The sequence below is a fragment of the Myiozetetes cayanensis genome, unplaced genomic scaffold, assembly GCF_022539395.1.
Source record: "Myiozetetes cayanensis isolate MyiCay16 unplaced genomic scaffold, myiCay2020 scf3, whole genome shotgun sequence".
Taxonomy (NCBI): Eukaryota; Metazoa; Chordata; class Aves; order Passeriformes; family Tyrannidae; genus Myiozetetes; species Myiozetetes cayanensis.
The window spans coordinates 22,278,993-22,302,420 of NW_026087521.1; the positions used below are offsets into that span (position 1 = coordinate 22,278,993).

Below are 23,428 nucleotides of genomic sequence, written 5' to 3' on the forward strand. Positions count from 1 at the left end.
TAATCAGGGCAAAATTTATACCCACACCAATACCTTTCCTCCAAACTTACACTTCTCATGAACTGTAGTGGGAGTCTTTTCTTAGATCGGGGACTTAAAATGTTTGCTCAGGCAAAGGTAAATTGGGCAATAACCAATTCATGTCACTCTGTCTTGTAAAGATGAAATAAATTTTCAGCTTGCTTCCACAAGCTTCCTCTAAAAGTCACTTTTCAAGTATGTCTTATGTGTAAAAATACAATTCCAATATAAGCTGATGCACTTGCAATTTTCACTACAATTTATAATGGCCAGTCTTCGCGAGCGAAGATCCGGGGAAGGTCTTTCCACCTTCCAGCCTGCGCATTGGATTTTTTAGGTGAGACACAGTGTGCGCGGAACTGAGCCCACCCTTTAATCCTAAGGTTCATCTGCCGGGGCCAAGCGAGCTTGGACGGTGGCAGCGAGGTCCTTAGGACGTAGGTGGGTTGCCTTTAAGGGCTAACGAGCCCCACCTGCCCGGGAGTGGCCCTGACCGGGAATCGAACCCGGGTCTCCGCGGTGATAGCGCGGCGCCTTTACCCCCTAGACCACCAGGGGCTGATTTAAATAGCTGATTAAGAACTTCTCTGTGGAGGCAGAAAGTAATATAAACAGGAAATTAATGGAAATATAAACTTTCTTTTCACATGTCATTGGTTGAGTTTTAGTGTCTACAAATGTAGTGTGGACCCTCAAGGATATTTCCTTTTTGAAATTTACTCATTTTCATTTTAGATTTTAAAATATGCCAGAAAATCCAAGTGGTGCCTTCCTGAGAAGCCTATGGAGAGCAGGATAATTATAGACTCTCTGCCAAAGGGCTAATTTTGTTAGTGGAAAAGAGACTCATGTTAATCTATGTCATTCTTCCTTTCCTTTGATTCTGCAGAAGCTCTTAAGGACAGAATAACATGCTGACTCCAGGGTAACTACTAAAATGTGCCTGTATAAGTAAAAGTAAAAGAAGCCCCACAGCTTCTGTTGTACACAAACACAGTAGATTCTTTTCCTACTATTACAGATGAAACCTCCTTCCAGTGCTGCATAATTAGACTGTAGTTTTCACCTCTAGTATTTTCTCGTCATATTTTAATGTGTTTCAGCTATCTAATATGCAAAAATTTAATAACTTTCATCTTCAGTATTTCAAGAGTTTCTCCTTTGGGGATCTGTTTTTGTTCCTGTAATGTGTTTTTTTTATTGCCTATGCATTATCTTGCCCTGGCATAGGCTTTCATTTTATTGTTGCTTGTGTGAGGTGGCTTATATGAAGTGGGTGTGGGGTGTCTATATGGACAAGACAATGGAGAATTAAGCTTTGAAGACAAGTGGTAGTTGAGGGATTTGAAGTGTGGCATTTCCTCAAGGATCTCTTGTTTCCCATCTGCTTTGACGCACAGGTGGTGCCTTTTGGCAAGATCAATTCTAATCATAGGGTAGAGTACCATGAGTCTTATGATGATACTCAGCTATATCACTTAATCCTGTGCTCAGAGTTCTTTCCCTGCCCTGCATTAATCCTTGATAGAGATCTCCAAATGGGCAAATCAGAGGTGCCATGTCCTGAACCCTGGGAAAAGAGAAAGCTCAAAGAGTTGTTGATCTGAGACAATGCTCTTGTAAGTGTACCCACGTACAGAGGGATCCCTGTGGAGGAGCAGTGACAATAAGTCTTGCCATCGCTTTGGAAAGTTTCACTTCCCTGTAAAGACTGGTGTCACGATGCTAAAAAACGATTCAGCTTTTTAAGTTGAACATCTTTTATTGCCCATGACTTCTTTAAATTTCCTTCTGACTTTAGAATAACAAGAGTCACTCTCTTGCCCATGAGGCTTCATTACTTCATTAATTCCCAAAGCTGGGCTTGTAGCAGAGCATTTCTGTGGTGTGCTCAGAAAACACTAAACTACAAGCTTATCACTTCAAGTAATTGTAATTGCCTGATTAATTACAGTCCTGCACTGGTTTGCTCTAAAGCAGCAAGATTGACCTAACTGACACATTGTATTCTTATTGTTATTTTTAAGCTCAAAGTTGCCTTCAAAAATCAGCCTAATGTGCAAATGGATACCAGCCACCTTTTGTTTCTCAAAGGCGATGTTCATCAGCTGTTTCCTGTGAAACCGTTATGTTAATATCCGTTATGTTAATAACCGTTTTGTTAATATCCAAATCCTCCTCAGTCGTATTTACTGTGGGTCACAGATGATGCAGTTTTAAGATACGTAAAATAGCTATTAATAGAGAAAAATAACACTGTTTTGAATTCCTGATATACAAATAATTAAGCCAGAACTAACTAGTTAACAAGTAGTTCTAGGAGCAGTGTAAATAATGGATCATGTTTGTAATGGGCTCATAGGTGCTCTCAAGGGTGGATTCTCAAGTGTTTAATAAAGAGATGATCCTATGCTGCTGCCTTTTTCTCAGTGGAAACCCTAATAATCTCTGTCTGCTACCTAGCTGCCTGTTTTCATGAACCTTCCTATATCTGATATCTCTACTCCTATGTCTAATGTGGTTGAAATTAGCTGAAAGTTTCAAAATTCTTGGCAAGAGAGGCAGTTACACAAAGCCAGAGAGAGCTGATTGCATAATATTGTTTCCTTAGGTAAAACTGATTGATACATAATTTCCTATTACTCTACAAGATGTTTTCAAGAAAATAGTTCTTGCTTCCAGATCATTGTATTAAAGGAAAAAAAAATAACATTAGACATTCAGCAACAAAGGCACTTCCTTGCAATAAAAATAGCAGTAGGGAACTGAAATTGATGGCACGTTTATCCCATAGTCTCCATCTCTCCCAGGTTCACTTTGCACCAGACATTATTCAGGAATGGAAGGCAAAGGAGTTTCTGGAAGTTCTAAAAATTATTTTGACATGTTATACAAGGAGTTGTATTTGTAGCGGAACAAGAAGGATTGTAATTTTTTGATATGGTTTCCAGGGTTTTGAGCCCTTTGATTCAGGCTTTTCTTCTTAGGAAGAGGAGGAAGCCTTCTCAAAATGTGGTTTTGTAACCATTCAGTCAAACAAGAAGCCTGGATGTGGGAATACATAGGAGGAAAAACCCACAAAATAATTTAAAACAACAGAATATGAGTGAAGGAAAATGAGGGTTACCAAAGTTGTGAAAATTTCTCACTATGGCTCAGCCTGTATGATTTCCATATGCACATGGGAATATTGTTTTAGGTCCTAAGAGCAGTACTGGATTATTGGGTGAACACAGACATTCAAAACATGAAACTGATATATTCCCTTGATGGGATAAGAGTGTACTAAGAATTAGGATTTGCTAAGAGAACATTTCAGGGGATACAGGGACAACCAGTGGTGGTGGCAAACTAATTTTCAGGTTTTAAACATCTTCAGTTTGCATTGTGTTCACAGTTTTTCATGTAGTAAATCCCATCTGTGAAGTAGGTAATTCTACTGTTTATGAATGACATTCAAATACTATCTTTTTTGTTTGTTTTTTGTTGTTGTCCTGTCGTGATATGTAAGTAATGAACGAAATTGCTAATGCTTTGATTCAGCTAGTATTATTAATAATTATTTATTATTTCAATTATTTAATTATTAATTATAATTAATAATTATTATTAATTTTAAGAAGATGTTCTGGTTCGATAAAGGACTTTGGCATGTAGCTAGTTTTCATTACACTGACATTTTAAAATGTACTGCACTATCCTCATGGAACACTTTACTTACCTTTTATGAACTGTATTTCTTACAAAAGCTGGATCTTATTCTTAGCTTTTGTGTACTAAAACATTTTAAGATATATTTATTCCTATAACAAAATAAAGCAAGGAAGGTATTTGTTGTTTGTTTGTTTTTAAAGCATTTCTGTGCAATGGAAAGTTTCACAAGCACTTGCAAGAAATTTTTGTTCCCATGGTCGTCCGCTACATCGACCTCATGGAATCATCAATTGCCCAGTCCATTCACAGAGGTCTTGAACAAGAGTCATGGCAACCTGTCAAGTAAGTACTTTTTACAAAATCTGAACAAAGCACCTGCATATCGTTTGCTGTCTACTAAGGGGTTCTCCCCCATTGTCCTCTAAATATTCTATTTTTTACTGTATTCCTACATTGTTTATTTCTTCACAGGAGCATCACCAACAGTCTTCCTAATGTAGCTCTTCCAAAAGTTCCAAGTTTGCCTCTTAATCTTCCACAAATACCTAGCTTTACTACACCAACCTGGATGACTTCTTTGTATGAATCCACGTGTGTATTCTTCAATAACCTTCTGACTGTATGTCAGCTCTGCATGGCCTTGCTAGTGTTCTGTGCAGCTGTACTTGGATTGCATGGTGTTTATCATCTCTTAGTTGGAAATTATTGTTTCTTGGGAGTGAGCCAAGCATGGACTGTTAGTGAGTTGCGCTTTCTAGTGCATTAAAATGTAGCGGTTTTAAACCTGATAACACAAAATCAACTTGGCAAAGGTCTGTCATAGTATGAATGATGTTTAATATTCTAAACAACCTTATGACTCTTCTGAATTAATAAGCAATGGGGAATCTTTGGGATAATTGATTTTAGATCATGGTTTTGTAAAATGAGGCAGCCCATTATATTTTTGCATGGGTTAGGTTAATTCATTGTATATTGGCTCTGAAAATCATTGATTGCAAATATTGTTTTTAGATTAAATGTCCATTTTACAGGAAAATATTAAAATGTTAATAAGTACCCAGAATAGAAGTACATCCATTTCTTTGTCTGTTTTAAAAAACAAAAAGCATATTTCTTTCTGATTTCTCCCCGATGTTTCAGTGATCTCTTCTTAAAAATAAAAGAAAATAAAGCAGAATATACATTCTCTGTTCTGTGGGAGTATTCCCGTAGTTACAGATCAGATTTTTGTGTGATGACACATTCATGTATGTTAGAGAAAGGCTCAAGAACCTTATTTTAGAAAAAGTTGTGAAAGACTTCAAAAAACACATATTCTAGACACAAAGCTTGAGTTTGATAATATTATTTCAAACCAAATGTTGTCTTCCCAAGTTTTATGACAGACTTAAATGCTCCTAACAAGCACTAGATCTTTTTCTACCAGAGTTCATAGAATCATAGAATACTGTATTGAAAAGGACCTCAAGGATCATCTTGCCCGGCCTTTCCAAAATTCACGGTCTAGATTAGTCCAGCACCCTGTCCAGCTGAATCATAAAAATTTCCAATGTAGGGGAATCCACCACTTCCCCTCAGAGGGATTATTACAATGGAAGATTGTCCTCATTGTGAAAAATTTTCCTGTTGTTTCCAGTCAGAATTTCCCCCAAAGTAACTCAAACGCATTATCCCTCATCTTTTCCATGTGAATCCTTGTACAAAGGATTTATTCTGATTGTTGTTCTGCTGTAAATTCCCCTAAAAATTGACAAAATTCCTCTTAATCCTCAGCTGTGGTACCTTTTGTGTTTACTATATTAATGCTAAGTTTCTCCTGTTACGCAAGTCATTTCAGCTCTTTCAATACAAACTAATCAGTCTTCTGCAACTCAAATTCCTTTCTTTACCCCGTGTTTTCAAGGTTCACTTTTTTTTTTCACAAATGGCTTTCAGAGTTAATAGTTGATTCATATTCATCTATTTGAATATTGAATTTATAATTATATATAATAAATACAGATTCTGATTGGAGGAATGTAGTGATAGATCTTTCTAAAATGAAAAGTTTGGTGCAGCAATAAATTCCTAGACTGTGTTGTCAAAATACGTGCTAGTATAGTGAAATTAAGCTTTGGAGTTATCCTCCTTGCACATTTTCTGGTATTTAGTTTTATGGTATGTATGACAAAGTGTGCATAAAATCCCAGACTAATCAGTGAAGTTTTCATAGCATTTGGTGAAGAGTGAGGTTGACATATGCTGTAACCACTTGCCAGCAGTACCTGTCATTCTGCTTTTTTACAGAAGGAATGGGGATGAGTAGTGTCCCCAATGCAGTGTGACCTTTGTAAGGTCATTGTTTCCTTTCAGCCACCCCACACAGCATTCAAGAACATGCTGGCTCTGATGTAGGAGCGTCTCCCTGTTGTTTTTCCATAAACATGGAGCTTTGATGTTAGATTTCACAAGACATGTATGAATTGACAATCTTGATTGAACATAGCATTAAGTTACCTTTGTAATAGTCTGATATTCAGGCAGTGTTTTAAGAATCAGCTTACCTACATCCTACTGAAGAGCCAAGTAACTTCTCAGAATTGCCATATATTTGGATCAAATCAAAAAGCAGAGACACTGCAAGTCAGTTGTTCCTCCTTCTATACTAAAGAGTTTCTTTTTTCCTGCTGTTTCACCTTCCAGCAGAAGTGGTTTACTTTCACTTTTACTTTCAATGTGAAAGAAAGGAGAAGAGTTTTATTTCTCTGCCCACTTCTCCCATCCCATCTGTTTTAGGGGGAACAAAGCTTCTTCCTATAGTTAAATTCTTCAACAAGGAGATTATAGAAGACACCTATGCTCCAATACCTGTTAAGCAAAACCTAGTGTTTCCTTACAAGTTTCCCTTTCAATGTGATGAACACACAGCTTAAATGGACTAGCTTCTAAGTTCAGGAGCCCAGGCTCTGCTTTGTCAGTCATCACAGGTGGCTCCTTCTCTTCACTAACTCCCCAAGTCTTTCTTTTCCAGTTCACCATACTCACTCATCTTGGCCATAATGATGCTTTGGCAAGAAGATGGCTATGTATATCACAAAGTTCTGCTGGACTTCCCTCTTTCTCTTTGAAAGTGATGAGTTTGGACAATTATTCATTATAAATTTGAATTACAGAGTGAAGAATCTACAATCAAAAAGATTGAGAAAAAGCAGTCTGTGAGCCAATTGTGTTAAGGGTCAATTATAGTTAAGGGTTTATCGAAGTCCTGTGTTTGTTCTGTCTGTCATAGGAAGAGATTTAATATTCTTCAAACTTTACTAACTTTACTAACATTCATGTTCATGCTCCTGAGTTCATGTTTAAATACCTTCATATTCAATAGAGCTGTAATGTGCCTACCTAAGAACTTTGGTGAAGAGAAAGAAGTGCAAATACATTCACAATTAGGCATCCCTTTGTGTGCTTTTTTGATGAAAATAGATTTTTCCTCCTTTCATTTGAAAGTTGCTACAATTCTTTGGAACATTACTGGCAGAGATTATTTATATTTTTTAATTAACTGTTCCCTTTTCTCCCCTTGATCACATGTTTTGTAGCAGTAAATATACACTGCTTATAACATCATTTAGAAAGATCACCTCATTTTCAGTTATTTTTTGGGCATTGGAAAGCAAGATATGAAAACGGAAAATTGTTATGAGTAGTAGTCTGTTTCTCTTGATTAGTCTCAGGAGAGGACAACTCATAGGACACCTTAACTAGACATGCAGAGCAGTGTGGATTACTATTCCATTTGGCTGAAGATAACCTTAAAGAGCAAAAAAGTTTGAATATTCTGTGAAAGCTTCTAATCAGCCAAAATGAGGGATTTTTTCCTTACTTATTAATTAATTCAAATGTAGTACTTTAAATTGCCCTTCATATTTTAAATCTAATGTCTCTGACTGTTCTGAACCTAGCTTTTAAGTTAGACTTGTAGGTGATTTTAATTGTTTATGTTTAATTTATATATTATTATTTTCAGTGCAGACATGACATAGTTTCAGTGACCAGAAATGCTGTAGATACAGATTGTCTGTTGCAATCTGGTGCCAGTCTTGAACATCAGCTTTAGGAAAACTCAAGGCTGAGGAAACGTGGAATAAGATGTATGTTTGTAGGAGAATAGTCCTGTCTTGTCTTCTGCCAGGCAGCATCAAAGGACATGTGTCAGTTATATTCTTCCTGCTATGGCTCAGCTATGAGTGACCAATGACCAGAAGAGACCAGCTGGAGCAGTCACAATGCCCTGATTGTGATATGAAGGGAGCTGGTCTGAATGTGTCTGAGCTCTCATGCTGGACCTCTCTGTGTGTTTATGCATGCTGAAGGAGTCACGTGGCCACGTTTCATTTCTGTTTTGAGGGCTTTTGTCTGTAGTGCCACATACATTCCTGTCACAGTGCTTACCTCCAGTAAAGTGGTAGGAGGCCATGGTCTGCATCTTTCAAGGATGGATTTTATTTAGAAGTACAGCCATAGGACTGATGGAATAGTGAAATCTGGCTGATATACTTTCTGTAGAAGTTTTGAATATGGCTAGTTCCTATTGAGCATTCTGGAAGATAAATGTATATTGTCAGGTAATTATTTTTTTCTTCCAAAAATATTAATATGCAGTAAGAAAGAAGACTCAAGAAACATGTTTTGATTGCTTGATCCTTAGGTGGCTACACTCTTAAACTAAGAGAAATCATGGGGTAACTCTATCCCTAGTGTCTTTGAGGAACTTTACTTGAGTTGCAAGATACTTGCAAAAGTTTTGCTTCATCCTTCTGTTCATTCTGCTGGTAGAAAGTAGAGAAATGGGGCTAAGTGCAACTGACTGAAATTATTGAAAATCCTTTTCCGTTGAAGAAATTTTCAAGTGACCTTCTGAGCCTTGAATATACATCTTGAGGCAGCATACAGAATGTAAATCTGGAGCTCACAATCTAGGGGCTCACAAAGGATGTAGAGCTGGTGCCCTGTTGTGTAAACAGTCCTCACAAAACACTAAAGAGTAATATCTCAGTAGTAGCCTTAAAAAATGGTAGATTTGGTAATTTATGAAATTACCATCACTACCCTTTGGTAAATTCTAGAAGGATCAAAGACAGCTGCTTTTGAATCTTGAGGTTGATGGATAGTGGGTTTAGATATTTAATATTTCTTCTATACTTTGATATCCCAAGCCACCCTGTGCAGTTTCATATCTAGGCAAAAAAATATTTATTCTACATCTACTCTGGACCCATGTGTGTGCATATTTTCTGGGAAGTCTGCTTTATTAGTGGAGTGTTTGATTAATTGCTACTTCTCAGGTACTTGGCAAGCTTAGTGGGAAGCTGCCTGACAGCGGTCAGTGGATAACTGAATTACTTAGAAGGCTGCATGCATCTCCCAGATTTGATATGATATTTCCTGGAGAAACATTATGTCTTGGATCTTTTTTTTGCTGTGTTCAGTATGATGCAAGGCATAAAGCCATATAATAATTTAGGTTAAAGCGGACCTCTGGAGATACTTCATCCACTCTCCCAGTCAAAGTGTGACCAAACACAAAGTTAAAGGAAAAAATGGGAATTTACCAGGATGGGCATAATATTTGCCTCTTTTAATCATTGGTAAACTTTTCTTACTGCCAGGATCTAGTTAATAAGAATGGACAACTAGATAGTATTTGAAAGCTTAAGTTTTGACCAGCAAAGTAGTGGAATTTATGCTTAATTTTAAAATCATAGATAACTAATAAATGTAGTTTTTAATGAAAGAGTATCAGTTCAGTTTCCTGGTAGAGCAATATTATTCGATTCATTAGACTGAATTGGCTTTACCATACACATTCAAATAAAAACTTTCAATAGCCAAGAATGTCCAAGTGTCCTGTCCCTTCATAATAAGAAAAAAAAATTGGTTCAGACATTATGAATATAGATTCAGGAATGATTTGAATGCAGGAATTTCTCCTGCTACCAGGAGGAGCTAAAATCTGAGTTTAGCTCTTATTCTGCAGCAATTAACAAATAAATTAGACATTAGTGTCTGGATATGTGAACCAGAAACAAACAGTTTCTGTTGTAGCACTTTATTTTTCCTCCCCATCTTTTTTTAATATGTTAGTCAAATATAAGTGTCATTGGACAATGCTGAATTAAAAATTGAAGAATGGGAGATAAAAATGATAGGAAAAGAGAATGAATGAATGAGTGTTTCTCACAGAATGAATTAGTCTTCCATGAACCTGTATCTGTTATTACATCATTATAATTGCAAAACTTTGTTTGGTAGTGTAATGAAACAAATTAAGTGGCTACTAGAGAGTAAACGTGCATAAGAATACATTTATGTTATTATGAATACATTAGTCCTCCTGAGTCCTAAAGAATTTCCTTTGGAATTCCATTAGGTGAAAAAGAAAAAAAAAAGTATGGAAGAAATAAAAAGCGGTTAAATTGTATTATCTGATCATGAAAACAGTTCTGTTTCTTGAGAAAGTATGGCTTGTTTTCTAGAAAATATGTGGTTTTACCAACTGTAATATCTACATTGTTCCCATTTCTGTCCCTATATGATTTGTCTTATTCTTTTATCCCAATCATCTCAAAAATTGACTTAGTCACTTCTGAATTAGTTAATGTGTATAACATAGCATCTACAGCTTCATTTACTGCCAGTGTACACAGCAGGTGTAATGACATCTTCAATATTTGCTTGTCATATAACTTAAGAAACAGTCCAACAGGATTATAAATCTTCCAGAAGTTTTTTGGGGTTTTTTCTCTTTTATTCCTTAATTAAACTTAGTGATGTATAAAGTGATGGTCCCTGTTCAGGTTCAACCTTAACAGGTAATATCCATGTAAAAGATGTAGCCTTAGCAGTCCCATGGGCCTTTTTCCTGTTTCTGCTGTTTTCTTTCAGGAGCATGATGCAATGTAAAATTAACAATTCCTGTTTAAAATAAGTGGGGAAAAATGCATGATATCAAAAAAACCTAAACTAAAAATTGTACCTGAAACTCTAGCATATCATTCTATGCATCGTGAAGATGTCAAAACCTGCGCCATTTAAAACTAAAGCCAGAGTTGGCCACTCAGAGCCAGCCTTTCTCTCAGGCGGGCACTCCTGCTCCCAGCTTGTCCTGCTGCCCAGCCCTTACTGGCTGTCCCCTTCACCTGCCCCGGCAGCCCCATTGGGAACTGAGGCAACATTGCAGAAGACAGTGGTGGCTCTGAAGTCGTGGTTGTGTTAAGGCAGTGGGGCAAGGGGCAGGCGGGTGGATCTGGAAGGTGGTGGATGCTGTGAGACCAAAGCAGTGCTCCTGCTGCATCCATGATGCCGCTTCAGAACCCTGAACATGAGCTATGCTTTGCTTCACTTCACTGCCCGCTGCCTCATCTAACCTGGTGTGAACCAATGGTGGTGCTATTTTCTGTCTGAGGGGTGCATTAGGCAGTCAGATATTAGAGGTCCTTTCTGGTTTTTCATTTGGTTTTGAATCAGACCCTGCTTTTGTTAGTATACTCAGCACTCACTGATTTCTTCCGTGAGAGATGGGGTCACCTAACATTTTGGTAATTCAGTTTTTTTGTCATGAGGTAGAAGAAACAAAATGGCAGTACTGATGTATTTAAACTACTTGAATCTGAATTGGGACTGTCAGGTGGAGTTTGGTTACTTGTGTCACTAGTATCCTGGAATTCCATACTGCGTAGTGTGCAGTAATCTGAAACTAAGCCAGGCACTGCAGTGCAATGCATCATTAAAATGTAAATTATCTGCATTGATAGCAGAAGTGTAACTGTAGTTACCGCTAAAATTAGCCATATTGTTGTATTTTGTCACAAGCAATTCTCTTTAAATTTATCAATCTGTCCAAGGTGGAAGAAGAGTTTTAGAATTATATATGCAATCTGAGATGACATAAGAACCATATTAATGCCCTGGTTTTGTATGCACACGAATTTCTTGAAATAGTTTCTGTTTTCTTTTTTTCTTCCACATGGATCCAATGTTATTCCCTCAGTTAGAATTAATGAGCATTTATCAAGGGACTATGTGTCTGGGTATCTTTTATAATATTACTACTAGCATCCTCATTTCTTTGGTAGACTTGTCTACCAGAGTTATGAAGGCAAGAAAAGATATGTGCAGTCTTCAGTGTTTTGAAAAGATCCTTACTAATAATAATTCCTGTACCCTATGTTCTTCCTGTCTTGATCTAAACTTTGAGCTACTTTGTTTCCCATGTTCCCCAACTTCCCATATACTTCCCTAGCCTGCCATATTTCTCAGCTAACAGATAAGAAAAATTTTACTTTTTTCACCCTAATACAAATTATTTTAAGTTTTCCATTACTATTTTTACATTTTTTAAATAAGATCAACTGTGCTAAAAGTACAGGGAAATGAAGGAAGAAGGTGGTGTGATAAGGAAATCTTATTACCTAATTATTACATAATTCTGTGGCAACTGGGATGGACATCAATAAATTTATCTTCTGTTTCTTGGGGGCTTTGTTTTGTTTTGTTTCTTATAGCAATGGATCAGCTACATCAGAAGATCTTTTCTGGAAACTCGATGCTCTGCAGATGTTTGTTTTTGATCTTCACTGGCCAGAACCAGAATTTGCCCACCATTTAGAGCAGAGACTTAAACTCATGGCCACTGACATGATAGAAGCCTGTGTTAAAAGGTACAGTTGAAATGATCAATTAAAATGTGGGAAAGGTTTGAAAATGAGCACAGGAACAACCTTACTGGCTTGCAGAGGTATATCTGTACCAGAGTCCTGTCATAGGAATCAGGGCAACTCTAAAGAGATCATAACTTGTGTGTATTTCCCAGCATCTGGCAATCAGTAATTTGGCAACATATAAGAAATACCAAGGAGAATTTCTAATTTCTACGTGTGTTATGAATAGACCCTTGGATGAGAATAAAGCAAATATTTTTTTCTATTCGATACTTGTGGCAAATATTAACAGATGTCAGAATTCTGCAAGAAGAAATTTTTCTTTTTGCAGATTTCCATCCCCTTCTTACTACATTATTCTTTATATTCTGTTAATAATATTACTATATTTGTCAATTTTAGAGTGCTGTCTTTAAGAAATATATTACAAACTAAAGAGTTTACATCATTTCTGCATTTGCACATTAAACAAAAACAGTAAACAACAAATAAATAAACAATAAACAACAAATTCAAGTAAGTTTTATAGCGCTAAGTTTCCAAAAATTACAGAAAATGCAGTGTCATGTTTTCTTGAGCTGTATCTAAATGCAACACATTGCCATTATCTAAAACTTTGGATCATACAGATTTGACTATGTGTATTTTAGTGGCATACACAAAGTAGGCTAAAAATGGCTCACTACCAGGTCACAACCAAAAGCTGGGAACAGAATGATTATCAGAGAGGCATTACAAAAAACATTCCTTATGGATTGTTTTTTGGTCTGTGATATCAATCTCAATACCTTTGCTGCTTGATTTCATAAGTCATTAAGAAGATTCTGTTGGAAATAAATGGTTTAATTAGTAATACCCAATGATCCTAGTATCAATATATAAAATACATTAATATTTTAAACTTAATTCATAACATGTTAGTCTTAATACACTAATTATGTTGTAGTGTGGTCAAAGATACTGTACAACAGGTAATAAAGATTAGACAGTAGCAACTCAGAAAAATGAAGCTATTCTAACTCTTCTTGTGATATTAATATGATTTTAAGAATTTTTAAAACAGAAATAGGATTCTTCTTTTCCAATTTTCTAAAAATATTGTGTCAATATCTGGTACCCACATTTAAAAATAAGGGTGGGAATAAAACAATACATTTATATTTATATATGCTGATTTATAATATATTTAAATGACATTGTTCCTTATTTGCACTGAGAAGAAAATAGGGGGTTTGTATTACATGTCTCTGCATATGTCTTCACTTTTAATATAAATAATAATAATTTCTTAATAATAAACTTATTTTCTAAAATTCTCTTTTGTATTAAAGCCAGAAGAGAATGTTTTTCATTATATTTCTTAGAAGCAAGTATTTGATTGATGAACTGCATTTTAGGGTAGAAAAGCTGGAAAATTGTGGGACGTTTTCATTGCTTAAAATTGTTTTATTCATCATACAAGGAAATATATTATTATCTAGTAGGCAAGAAGATAATACTTTTATTGTTCAACCGAATTCACCGAAACCCTACAGAACCTTGAGATTGCCACCAATGCAATTGTTTATTGAATGGGCAGATATTCTGCACTTAGCGAATTTTAATTCTAAAATGTTCTCATGTGCATGTACATTGTTAAGCCAACATGTTTAGTAAGGTTTACACATTTGCACAGTGGTTGCTCAGAATTATGACAGGCACTCATACTGCAAATTTTATTTTAATATACAGAACAAGAATTGCGTTTGAACTCAAACTGCAAAAGACAAACAAATCAACAGACTTGCGTATCCCTTCTTCTCTGTGTACAATGTTTAACGTCTTAGTTGATGCTAAAAAACAGACAGCTAAACTCTGCATACTGGATGGGGGGCAAGAGGTAAGTGGAATTTTTAATGTTTAATTCCTATGTTCAGTTGATCTGAAACATCTCAGACTGCAGACAGTCCTTAGAAGAGTCATTTCAAACTAAAGTACCACATAGCCATGTACAGAAGCACACGTCAACTGTTCCCTATAGGCATCATGCAAGACACAACACCTCAGCACCCACCAAAGAGACAGAGTGCTTCTGTAGTTTATTTCCTTTGAGCTGTGGGTCTGTTGAACATTCAGAGCATTTCTTGGCTCACAGCCCCTCCAGGAATTTCTCTTGGGTTGCAATAGAGAAAGGGTCTGCTTCAGGACTCGTTTGCAATAGTAGAATATAGCCAAAATACTGTCCTTTGCAGCCAGGTTTCAAATGAGGAAAGTTTGGTTTTAAATGGCTCTTAGACCCAGCATTCATGCCAGTGAATATCCTGAAAATAGAGGAAAGAAATAATCAGGTAATTTAATGGGATTCTTTTATTTGGTCTCCAAGGACAGGGACCATTTTGGCACTAGTCTGCTGCCAGGACTATAGATACTCCACACTGGAGCACTGATGTGTTTTCAAAGGATACAGACTTCAGTGGCTACTGTCCTTCCCATGTTGTCATTCTCAGCAGGAATAACCCGTGAAATGAAAGGATACCCTATATAGACTGGAAGGACCACCAGCATAAAATTAAAAGTGCTCTCTCTGTGCTGATGTGTCATCAGTGTAATTTGGCTTATAATTTATTTAATTTGCTTTTGGAGAGAGAGAAAAAAAAATTCAGAATTTGTCAACAAAAATGTATGTCTGCTTTAGACACACATTTACATTATTTGGTCATATTTTTTCATTTGATTTTTGCATTTCTGTACTGTGCTTCTCATTTCATTGATCTTTCAAAGTTAGCGTATTATATGTAATTATCCTTTTTTTTTCTTAATTCAATGAGACATTCATCATTTTCCTGTTATACCCTGTCATCTTTATTTTTCCTTTTGGTTTCCTGTGATGTGAACCAGTTTGCTAGTCAATGGGTAAGTGTCTCTTCATTGTTTTTTAATTTACGTTTTTTCATTGAATACTAACAGCCACTTTTTATTTTAAATGGTAATATTACTTTTCATGTTAATTTTTTAGCCAGGCCCTCAGAAATCCCTTACAGTCTGCCTTTGCAACAGACTGATCTGTCTTTTTGGTTCTTTTCTTGTTCAGCCTCTAAGATGATTCTAGATGAATTCTTCACTCTGCTGCTTTTCAGACCCAGTGTCCTTCCTACCAGGTCACAAAGTTTTAGACTCTTTCACCTCTCAGTGAGGCTCATCAGAAGTAACCTCAACTAACAACTCTTTGTATGAGGCTGATGCTGCCCCTTCATCTTTCATACAGTGTACAAGCAGTAAACTGCAAACACACATGTGCACAGCCTTCTTTGGGGACAGGCAATACCAGTACCTCTATAACAACCTCCAGAAGACAGATGGTATAGCCTCATTCTCCACAGAGTCTCCTCTTGACTGCTCTGGATGATGTTTCCTGCACTGTAGGCCAGTCTGCTCAAAGTTCAGCCATCTTCTTAAAGCCTTTATTCTGGAGTCAAATTATCTTCCAAGAGGAGTTTGAAGTCTTGTTTTGCTGAGGGTGGCTGTTTTAGTATAAATTGGCATGGGGGAGGAGTGGGTTAAGATCTGATTTCTGATCTCATGATTTTCAAAATAAATCATGAAAAAAATCAGATTCAAGTAATTAAAAAATTATTTTAAGCAAATGTTGCATTTTTAGAAGCTAGTGTTTTTTGAGTAACTTGACTCTGTCTTTTTTCTCCATGGTCAGAAGTGAAGTTACTGATTATATTCCATTTCTACAAAATTATACTTGTTTTGTGGTGAGGGGAAAAAAAAAACCCCAAGAAAAAAGATAAAAAATACCAGAAAAAGAATACAGGAACTGATCTTACATACATAGGTCAATTAATTTAACGTACTATGGAGGTAAAGCTACAGACACTTTCTGGAAGGGACAGCTGATTTTTCCTGGATCATAGGAATGTGTATAATTTTGGCATTCATCAGTGGGCTAATAATTGCTTACTGTTTTCAGAAAGAAGGAAACCATTGCCTTCTGAAGACTGTGTAAGCAACAGATGTCATAGGCAGTTTGGGGTGATTTGAGTCCTTAGCAGATCAAGACAATATTATATTGGTCAAGACATTAGTATGGTTGGAATATAATATATCTGAAAATGTAGAAAGTTCTCTGATTAATTTCTAATATACTCTTTCACTGCTCCAATATGTTTGCTGATGTTTGTCTGAGTTCTGCATTCACATTTCCGAAGTTTTTTAACCTTTAAGAAAAAATTAAAACCAAAAATTGATGTATTTGTTGTTGGTACCTGTAGCAGACACATATATGTGGGCAAACACAACTCCTAGTTTTCTTGTCTCTTAACTCAGATCCAGGTTTTGTATCTGTGCTATTGAGAAAATTATTCCTAAATATATTAAGTAGATCAGATTTAATGTTTTGGTTTGTATGGCAATTCTGAGGCAGAATAAAAACAACCTTTAAAAACTTAGAACGCTAAAAGCTATTCAGCTGGCAGCTGCTAAGTTACGCTAATGTTTACACTGACCTCAGTACTTTTACTCTGAGCATTATGCTGTTAGCTGTTCCAAGTAGCCTTGAACTATGAAGATAGGGTTAGTCTTTACAAGTCACATTTTCTGTGAAGTGGCTATTGGGGACAATCTTTGCTGTCAGATAAATGTTTCGAAAGGAAGAATTACTGTTTAAATTGATGTGCCTCCTTGACAGAATAGGATCCCTAGTTCCTGTTAATTTCAGGAGGGAACTCTGTAGCATTATCTAAAAACTCTTTCGGATTTATTTTAAAAGCATTTACTTAAAGGCACCTTCTTTATGAAGAAGCAAATGAAGTCTGTTTTATTATGCCTTCCCTGGCCTATTAATTTGTTACCATCTATTCTGCTTTGTTGATGAAATTTTAATTTTGCCCTTGCTTGAGCATATTGTAAGATTTGTATAAACTGCGGCTCACTGTGCTAACAGAAAGGCTCTTTTAGGATGAACAATTGGAGCTCATTTTATTTCTAGAGGACATTTAAAATAACTTATGAATGAAAGTTGTCAGACATGAAATGCTGTATTAATTAAATCTTATTCTAGTCTTTTTACTTCTCCAGCTAAACTAACCCTTTAGAAAAAAATACATGGCCACCTTAATTATATAGGGGAAGACAAAAAGTATCCTTCACATTCCTTTGCCTGAATAAGTATAAGAACTCAATTCATCTAAATAATAACCCCATTAGCTGCTTAACTCAACAGTGTACATGGGAAAATTTTCAACATAGAATGTAAGAAAGTGTTGATTGGGTGGATCATTTTCAAGGGTTTGTTCTTCTGATGTTTAAAATAATAATTTTAAGTAGATCTGATCTGGCAGGGTTATCAGCTTTGCACATTTCTGACTTATGACAAAAGTGTGTGTTTATATACATGCTAATGCTTCTTTATATTTTGAAATACAGCAACAATACCATTCAAAAATAGATGACTTGATTGAAGAAACTGTTAAAGAAATTATTTCACTTCTTGTTTCAAAGGTAAAACTGTTTACATTTTAATTTATAATAAAGCAGGAAATTGTTGAACTTTAGAGATGTCTTTAAATATCACACAGTTTTTCTATACACAGAGAGATTTTGGGGGACAACAGCATGATTTTTAAATAATAGTTGTGCAAATAATACTGAATTTACAAAATTAAATTTTTGCATTAAGTAAACAATTTCTGTGCAACCTGCTATTCAGATAAGTTTGTATGTTGTATTTCTGTTATAGACGGGAACTTCTAGCAGTTGGTAGAACTGGTAGGAATTAATTATGTTGATATTATCTTAAGTTAGACCATGTGTTTTGTTTAAGTTTTTACATGAAAACTTTCTTCCTATCACTTAGTATTTAAATTTTGTATTTAGAGATGGACAAGATTCAGAGTTCCAGTTTAACTTTTTAATAAGATTTTGTCCCACAAACTATTTAATTTAAAATATTTTATAAATTGTTGTTTCTTGAAATTGATGCTTTATATTTAGTAATAAAATATATTTTGAGATGATATAGGGCCTTTGAAGAAAACTTAAACAATGTCTTGTGTTTCTGTAGTACCTCTTCTCCAGTAAAAGTCTTAAGTGCTTGATAAAAAAGAAAAACCTTCAATCCCTAGTGGTTTGAAGACAAAGAAAATAATGACAGAAAAGAAAGATTTTTTTAAGAAGTTTTGTTATCTGTTCATTGCAAACTACCCAGAACTATGATTTTCAAAATAGAAGAAATAAACCATACATTTACAATTTGAGTTAGTGACAAAAAGTAAGACTCTAGTCCTATTTTCATCATACCTTCATTTTCACTTGTCACTGCTTGCTGGCAGGGGATAGGAGGAGCAGGAATCTGCTTTCAGATTGACACCCATCAGTTGAAGAGGAGGGCTTTGTAGAATCATTGTAGAAGTTTGAGCAAAATGTGTCCACTTACTGTTAACTGTGTAGAAACCACAGATTTTTTTCTCTGCAGTGAAATTTTGATGTAAACGTAACTACAAACAATTCAACTAGAGATTTTCAAGTTTTACATGCTGCCTGTCATTGCTGTGAACTAATCTTCCAATTTATGGTTTTAGTGTTATTGAAGAGGGAGAGGGAGAAAGGGGAATTTAATCAGAGCAAATCATACTATTAAAGGTTAAACCTTTTGATTTTTATTATTTTTAATATCTGAGATTATAAAAGAAGGAAGAAAATAGTCATATGCCTCCTGGATGTATGTACAAGAAATTCTAGAGACAACTACTGTCAATACAGAGGGATTTGCATTATTAGTATCACATATATTATTACCAGAGGTTAAAATCTCAGAACAGGAAGCATATATGCCATGTCATTGGCTGATCATTAGAAGTTTAACCAGTGTCTTCTCACTGGAGATGTGAAATGTCAGTGACATCCTGATTGCTTCCGTTTCAAGGCAGAAAGCTTCTGAAGGTACAGTGGGATGCTGATGTTTTACTCTTGGCTTTGGCCAGAAAAAATACAAATCAATGTGCATGATAGCCATGTGTGTTCATTTTTTGCATCTAATATATTTTCACTATTTTTCAGCCTTTACCTCTGTGTTGTTTCAATCATTGTATTTAGCTGCAAGTCATTTATGAAAATGAAAATAGTATTTTCGGTTCAATGCTGCTTTACTTGGTAAGGACTATACTGGGCATTTTTTTGTACGAGGCTTACCAACCTAAAGCATTTAAAAAATCACTGTTAAAAAACAGTGAAACAAAGCACAGTGTGTCTTAGGGTAACCAGTTCAGAGAATATGAGGTATGCATAGAAATACCTTTAGAGCTTCACAAGTCCATATGCTGAGATCTCGGAAAACAAGTTTCCAGCATCATAACTAAGCCTTTTGTTTAAACAGACATCCTTGACACTGCAATTTTTTGCTCTCTGTTATTTTGTGTCCCACTTGTATTGGAACTGTATGTTGGCACTGAGGACACCATGTGAGTTGTGAGATCAGCTTTTTCCATAGCAGATCTTTGCACTATGAGGTTGAACACTTTTCTGCAGAAAGAACCCAAGAATCCTTGCCAGTCAGATAAAATGAGTTAAAGTATGAACAGCAGCTTCTCACAAGAATGCAATAGCAGAACAGAAAGCTGGTATTTTGTGTAATAAAGGGAGTGCAGAAACAACTGCCACTCTCTCTCATGATGTAGATTTATTCTTTGATTGGCACCTATGTGCTGGTGTCTTAATTAATCACTGTAAATATGACAGGTTGGATTGATAAATGACAAATGTAGGTTTGCACTTGCTCCTGCTCCTTGAACTGTTAAGAGCAGGGCTTATCGTAAAGTGATGATCTCAGTTCCTCTGGAAGTGACACTGTTGTGACATTGTTACAGTGCCCATTAACAGCATGCCAGATGGAATTTTATTCTGTCCTCACACTCATAAAATGATACTCATGGTTGTGGGAATGACTGTGTTGGGAGCAAGGGACAACTTTTAAAACAATCTTTATATAAACTGAAAAGCAATTTATATGTGTAAAAGAAATGTACATGAATACAACGGCTGACAGACATTTTATGTTATATACCATGAATTACTTGAGCAACATAACATCACAGACAGATGTTCAAAGGGAATTTGTATGCTGATTTGGGGGAGTTTAAGCATTAAAACTATAATCAATGCAATTAGTTAGATTTTTTGGTTTTGATCAGCAATAAATTTTGGCAAAAACCACCTCTTACTGAGGAATCACACTACTCAGAGAATCCCAGGTGAAAATAGAGGGGAGAGAAACCACTCCATACCAGAGACTTTGGGCATACATTTTCTTGCCTCCTTCTTGGCCATGGTGTAGCAGGTTAACAGCATATGCTGTTGACAGAAAAGTCTAGTGCTATGACACTGCAGGGTGAAATCAGAGATGGGTTTCTACTCACTTGCAAAGGAAAGGGAAACAGGATATCGAGATCACCACCTTTAGCAATCATGCTCTATTGTCGTTGAAGCTGTGATCTTAGAAACTGTGGTCCTAGAAAATAACGTGATTTCTACCTAAAGTACGTACTGGGTACACACTGCTATCTTTAACCCCAAATTCTAGAGGCAACATTGTTGTAATGGAATCAGGCCCACCTCAGGAGAAATTTTGGATGGAGTTTCTATTTCTGCAGTAGTTCAGCAGGTTGATCAATAGGTGAAGCTGCATAACAAAGGTTCTCCTTGATTTCAGCAAGAGATGAATGGAGAAAGTGATCAAATCCACCGTTTCCATTGCCCTGCTGAAGAATAAAAATATGAGGATGAAAAATTCACATTCTCATTCCAAATACTTAATTTTCATACTGTTCATTTAGATTTCTCTCTGTGCTTTTCCTCCAGGTTGTTTCAGTATTAGAAGGTGTGCTGTCTAAATTGTCAAGATACGATGAAGGCACTTTCTTCTCATCATTAGTTTCATTCACTGTAAGTGTTTGGGTTCACAGTGGTTCTTTTCTTCTTCCGATACATAATTCTGAAATTGTGTGCAATCTGTAGTAAAAAGTACTCACTGTGTCTTTTATGCTTAATTTTCTAAAGGTGAAAGCAGCTGCGAAATATGTTGATGTTCCTGTAAGTAGAACACTTTTTAATTTATTTATTCTAGTGTTCATAATAATTTAAAAATTAGAGGGGGGTTAGCTCACATTTTGTATTGTTGACATTTTGCTTTCCTACAGAGATTCATTATAGCTTTACACAGAGTATTTAAACAGTCACTACAACCCTGAGAGGACATTTCATTTCCCTCGAGCAATGAGTAACTCTCAAAGCAAAGCTTGGAAAGGTTATTCTCAATGCACTTTTTCAGTTGTGGAAGAGTAAGGATTGTAACTTAGACACTCTTTTGTAAGCTTCTTTCCATCACTTGGATAAATTGCAGTATAAGCAACAAGTAAAAGCATCATACCTGAATAACCATTATTTCTTGATTTCTTACTTCAGGACTCAACTTTGCTTATTTAACCTCTTGCTTGCTAAATCCCCATTTGATTTACTGGTGCTTACACAATGTTTGTGTGGTATAAATAAGAAATAAAAAGGATAACTGCTGGAGTTCTTTCATACATAGAAGCAAAATTCAGTTATTAAAATATTTTCATAGAATATGATAGTAGAATATCTTTTCTTTAAATAAGCAAAGAAAAAGTTATCAAATATTGTCATTGTCACTGTCGTATCCTTTGTTCTCTCAGAAGTCTGTGCTCTTATCTTTTTTTAATGCAATTCTAAAAAAATCTTATTTTCCAGTATAGCAAAAAAACCAAGACTAAAATTTTGACCTTAACGATCTTACAAAAAATTAAATTACAATGTAGAAGAGTGCCAGACATGCTAAACTGTGTGGTGGTTGGAAAATCTTTTGGCTGTTCTATGCTGAAAAATACAATGCTTGCAAGCTGAAATTAATTTTTTTTTTTAATCAGTGTGTGATAAATTAAAGGAAAAAAATCTCTGTTTCAGGAATTTGTTATTTTGCTTTTTTTCTGTTTGCTTTATTCATAAGATAAATTGTAATATTTCTGGTTTTTTCAGATGATGTTTTCAGATAATTTTTTTTTTCTTATGTGGTTGCATTGGTTTTTTTACCTTATTAAAAGTTTTATTAAAAAAACCAAAAGTAGTCTCAATCTGGCATTTAAAGGAATGACCTCGTATCAAATCCAATTAATTTAGTATACCTCTTGTTAACATATTGTGCTGCAGAGATACCCCAAAAAGTGCTTGGTGAGGCACTTAAGACTCAAAAACCTAAGAAAAAATTACTGAACAAACAAGAAATTCATAGACTTCTTTCAGCTAACATAGAAAACTCTCCCAATTACTTGAGGAGGAGACATCAAAGTCTTTTACTGTTGACCTGCATACATTGACATCGAAGTTCACAGTAACAACGAGACTGAAGAATACCTTTGCCACAAGCTCAGGGGAATATTGCAAATCAGGTCACCCAGGGGAGAGGAAGGCAGAGCAGGGAGATGGTTGCTGGGGCCCTGTTGCCCTTTTCACATTCACTGAATGATGGTGCGTGGCTTGAAGAAATGATCAGATTGTAGACAGGTTGACAGGATCCTTGCATTGTTACGGTGTCTTCACTTTCCAGCTATCCCACACACCTTTCCCCCAGCCCAAGATACAAACTGGACTATAGTTCCACAGTTGTAAACCAGAAGTGTAAACTGTACTTCAGTGAGGGTGTGGGTCTGACCAGACAAACATTTTCCAAATTCTAGAGGAATTTTTACCTGGGTTGAAGGAGTTTTATAGGCTGGGGTTTGATTTTGCTTCCTTATATTCTTCCCCTTGTTGTGAAGATGTAGTTGAGGCCAAGAAGAGCCATTATTGTCACAACTAACACCAAGTGTCCAGTCTGAGTAGTGACTAAAATCACCAGTAAGTGGTGAAGTAAAAAATTCCAACTGCAAAAGGAGGCTCTAAGTCATCACGTCACAAGGTCATCACCTGGGCTCGCAGCTCAAGTGAGAAGTACAGTGAGGGGCAGCACAGAGGGAGGAACCTATGCTGAGCTCTTGGCAGTGTGACAGTAACCTAGCAAG

The 23,428-nt window shown here is 35.9% G+C and overlaps 1 protein-coding gene across 2 annotated transcripts in view; it reads left to right on the top strand.

The window, feature by feature from the left end:
- CADPS2 (calcium dependent secretion activator 2) overlaps positions 1-23,428 on the top strand; it is a 299,634-nt gene that overhangs the window by 245,151 nt on the left and 31,055 nt on the right. Inside the window, exons 21-27 of one of the 2 annotated variants that reach the window (XM_050324385.1) lie at positions 3,876-4,017; positions 4,147-4,266; positions 12,219-12,374; positions 14,106-14,253; positions 17,784-17,858; positions 21,213-21,296; positions 21,411-21,443. In XM_050324385.1, the coding sequence (XP_050180342.1) occupies positions 3,876-4,017; positions 4,147-4,266; positions 12,219-12,374; positions 14,106-14,253; positions 17,784-17,858; positions 21,213-21,296; positions 21,411-21,443 (758 nt within the window). The remainder of the gene's footprint in view (positions 1-3,875; positions 4,018-4,146; positions 4,267-12,218; positions 12,375-14,105; positions 14,254-17,783; positions 17,859-21,212; positions 21,297-21,410; positions 21,444-23,428) is intronic. The other variant, XM_050324387.1, reaches the window with a different exon arrangement.